This window comes from Lotus japonicus, chromosome 2 (genome assembly GCF_012489685.1).
Source record: "Lotus japonicus ecotype B-129 chromosome 2, LjGifu_v1.2".
NCBI classification, from domain to species: Eukaryota; Viridiplantae; Streptophyta; class Magnoliopsida; order Fabales; family Fabaceae; genus Lotus; species Lotus japonicus.
The window spans coordinates 35,872,394-35,874,932 of NC_080042.1; the positions used below are offsets into that span (position 1 = coordinate 35,872,394).

The window sequence follows — 2,539 nt, forward strand, 5'->3', positions numbered from 1 at the left end:
TTCTCCGTAGTCTTAGGTTAGGAGGTCAATTACCTGGGGATGAGAAGGGGGTGCGCGAGTACACTTTACTCTTGCGACCCCGATCTAATGAAAGAACCCTAAGTAGAAAAAAAATTCACTAGTTCACGTCGCGTGCTCACTCCTAAGTGATGGAGTTAGGGCGAATTCGTCACTTAAGGAAGGGGGCGTGACAGGACGGTGGTATCAGAGCAGTGATTCGTCGGCCTAGGGTTAGAGCCTACTAGGGAGTCTAGGATAGGTAGTTAAGGTCATAGGAAACTAATCACCTTGTGAATTTCAGGAAGAGATGGCAGCAATAGCGAGAGCTATTGAACAACTTACCGCTTTCTTGACCGAGCAAACGGAAAGAGCTAGGAATGGAGGAGGACACCAACCAGTAGAAGAAGATATCTACCACGGATTGGACAAGTTTCTGAAGCGAGATCCACCAAAGTTTGAAGGGGGTTACAACCCCGATGGAGCATATGAGTGGATCCGAGAATTAGAAAGGATTTTTGAGACGTTGGTATGTGCTGACCCACGTAAGTTTGCTTTTGCTAGTTATTTACTTTCAGGAGAAGCTAGGACGTGGTGGACTGGAGTAAGAGGGAGAATTACTCCAGCGGACGGAGCCATAACCTGGGAGATCTTAAAGAATGCATTTCTGGAAAAGAACTTCCCAGCGAACGCGAGGGGAAGGAAAGAGATGGAATTCTTGGAGTTAAAGAAAGGTATGATGTTAGTAGGAGAGTATGCAGCTAAGTTTGAAGAACTGTGTCGGTTCCACCCACATTATAGTGCGGCGGCTGATGAGACCTCAAAGTATGTTAAGTTTGAATATGGACTGAGGCCAGACATCAGGACTGCTGTGGGACATGACCAGATTCAAAACTTTGCTACTCTGGTAGAGAAGTGTAGGATTTTTGAGGAAAATGAGAAATCCAGGAAGGAGTACCTGAAGGGACAAGGTGTTAGTAAGGCACCAAAGAAGAAGGACGAAAGAAGGAAGCCATACTTTAGACCGCCAGAGCAAGGGAGAAATCAGTTCGGAAGTCGAACAGGGGGATTTGGATTCCACAACAGAACAAGCGGATTCAATCCTAACAATCCATTCTGCGTGAGGTGCTGAAGGAATGGACACCGCGCTCAGGAGTGTAGAGCCGTGTTAGGGGAACAGGCTAGCGGAAATGGGAATCGAAACCCTACCGCTACAATAGGCGAGGGAGGTAGCAGAGGTGCACCGGCGCCAAAGAATAACCGGAGGTTTGGACGATCCACGAATAAGGGGAAAGTGTTTGCAATGACGCTGGAGGAGGCAGTTGAAGCGCCAGAACTTATCCAAGGTACGTGTTATGTTAATAGTTTTCCTTTAAGTGTTTTATATGATTCGGGTGCAACGCATTCGTTTATATCACAAGAGAGGGTCAAACAATTAGGTATACCAGTGACAAGTTTGGCATGGGACTTAGAAGTAAGTACCCCAACTAAAAACACCAGTAGAACCTCGGAGGTTTGTAGAAACTGTAGGTTAGAAACCTTAGGGAGAACCTTTAGGCAAGACTTTGTATGCTTACCCTTAGATGGATTAGAAGTAATACTAGGAATGGATTGGCTAGCGGCCAACGATGCCACCCTAAATTGTAGGAGGAAGACGGTTACTTTTGGGACTAGTGAAGGAGACGCTAAACGGACTAAGCGAACCGAGGAGGTAGGAAAAGCGCCCAAGAGCGAATCGAACGTACTTTTAGGAGCGCTAGATGCGAATAAAGACGACATAGGTATAGAATGGATACCCGTAGCAAGGGAGTTTCCCGACGTTTTCCCTGAGGAAGTGGCTGAGTTACCACCAGAGAGAGAAGTTGAGTTTTCTATAGACTTAGTTCCTGGAACAGGACCTATCTCTATAGCCCCGTATAGGATGTCACCGGTGGAACTGGCGGAGCTGAAGAAGCATGTGGAGGAGCTTATGGACAAGAAGTCTGTGCGGCCAAGTGTGTCCCCTTGGGGAGCACTAGTCCTTTTGGTGAAGAAGAAGGACGGTGGCATGAGATTCTGCGTGGACTACCGGCAACTAAATAGAGTGACGATAAAGAACAAGTACTCGTTGCCTAGGATTGACGATTTGATGGATCAGCTAAGAGGAGCAGAAGTCTTCTCCAAGATAGATCTGCGATCCGGATACCATCAAATTTGTGTCAAGAAGGAAGACGTACCAAAGATGGCTTTTCAGACAAGATATGGGCACTACGAATACTTAGTCATGCCGTTCGGAGTGACTAATGCGCCTGCGATATTCATGGACTACATGAATCATATCTTTAACCCGTATCTCGATAAGTTTGTCGTGGTCTTCATCGATGATATTCTGATCTACTCAAAGAGCAAGCAAGAACATGAGGAACACCTTCGATTAGTATTGGGAATACTAAGAGAACGACAGTTGTACGCCAAGCTATCCAAGTGCGAGTTTTGGTTAGAATCTGTGCAATTTTTAGGACACGTGGTGAGTAAGGCAGGAATAGCGGTTGACCCCGGCAAA

The 2,539-nt window shown here is 46.4% G+C and overlaps 1 protein-coding gene across 1 annotated transcript; it reads left to right on the forward strand.

Annotated features, from left to right (window-relative positions):
• Positions 1-307: 307 nt before the first annotated feature.
• Positions 308-1,129, forward strand: LOC130736393 (uncharacterized). Its single transcript, XM_057588228.1, has one exon. It carries the CDS (start codon positions 308-310, stop codon positions 1,127-1,129), a length of 822 nt encoding a protein of 273 aa, XP_057444211.1.
• Positions 1,130-2,539: the final 1,410 nt, after the last annotated feature.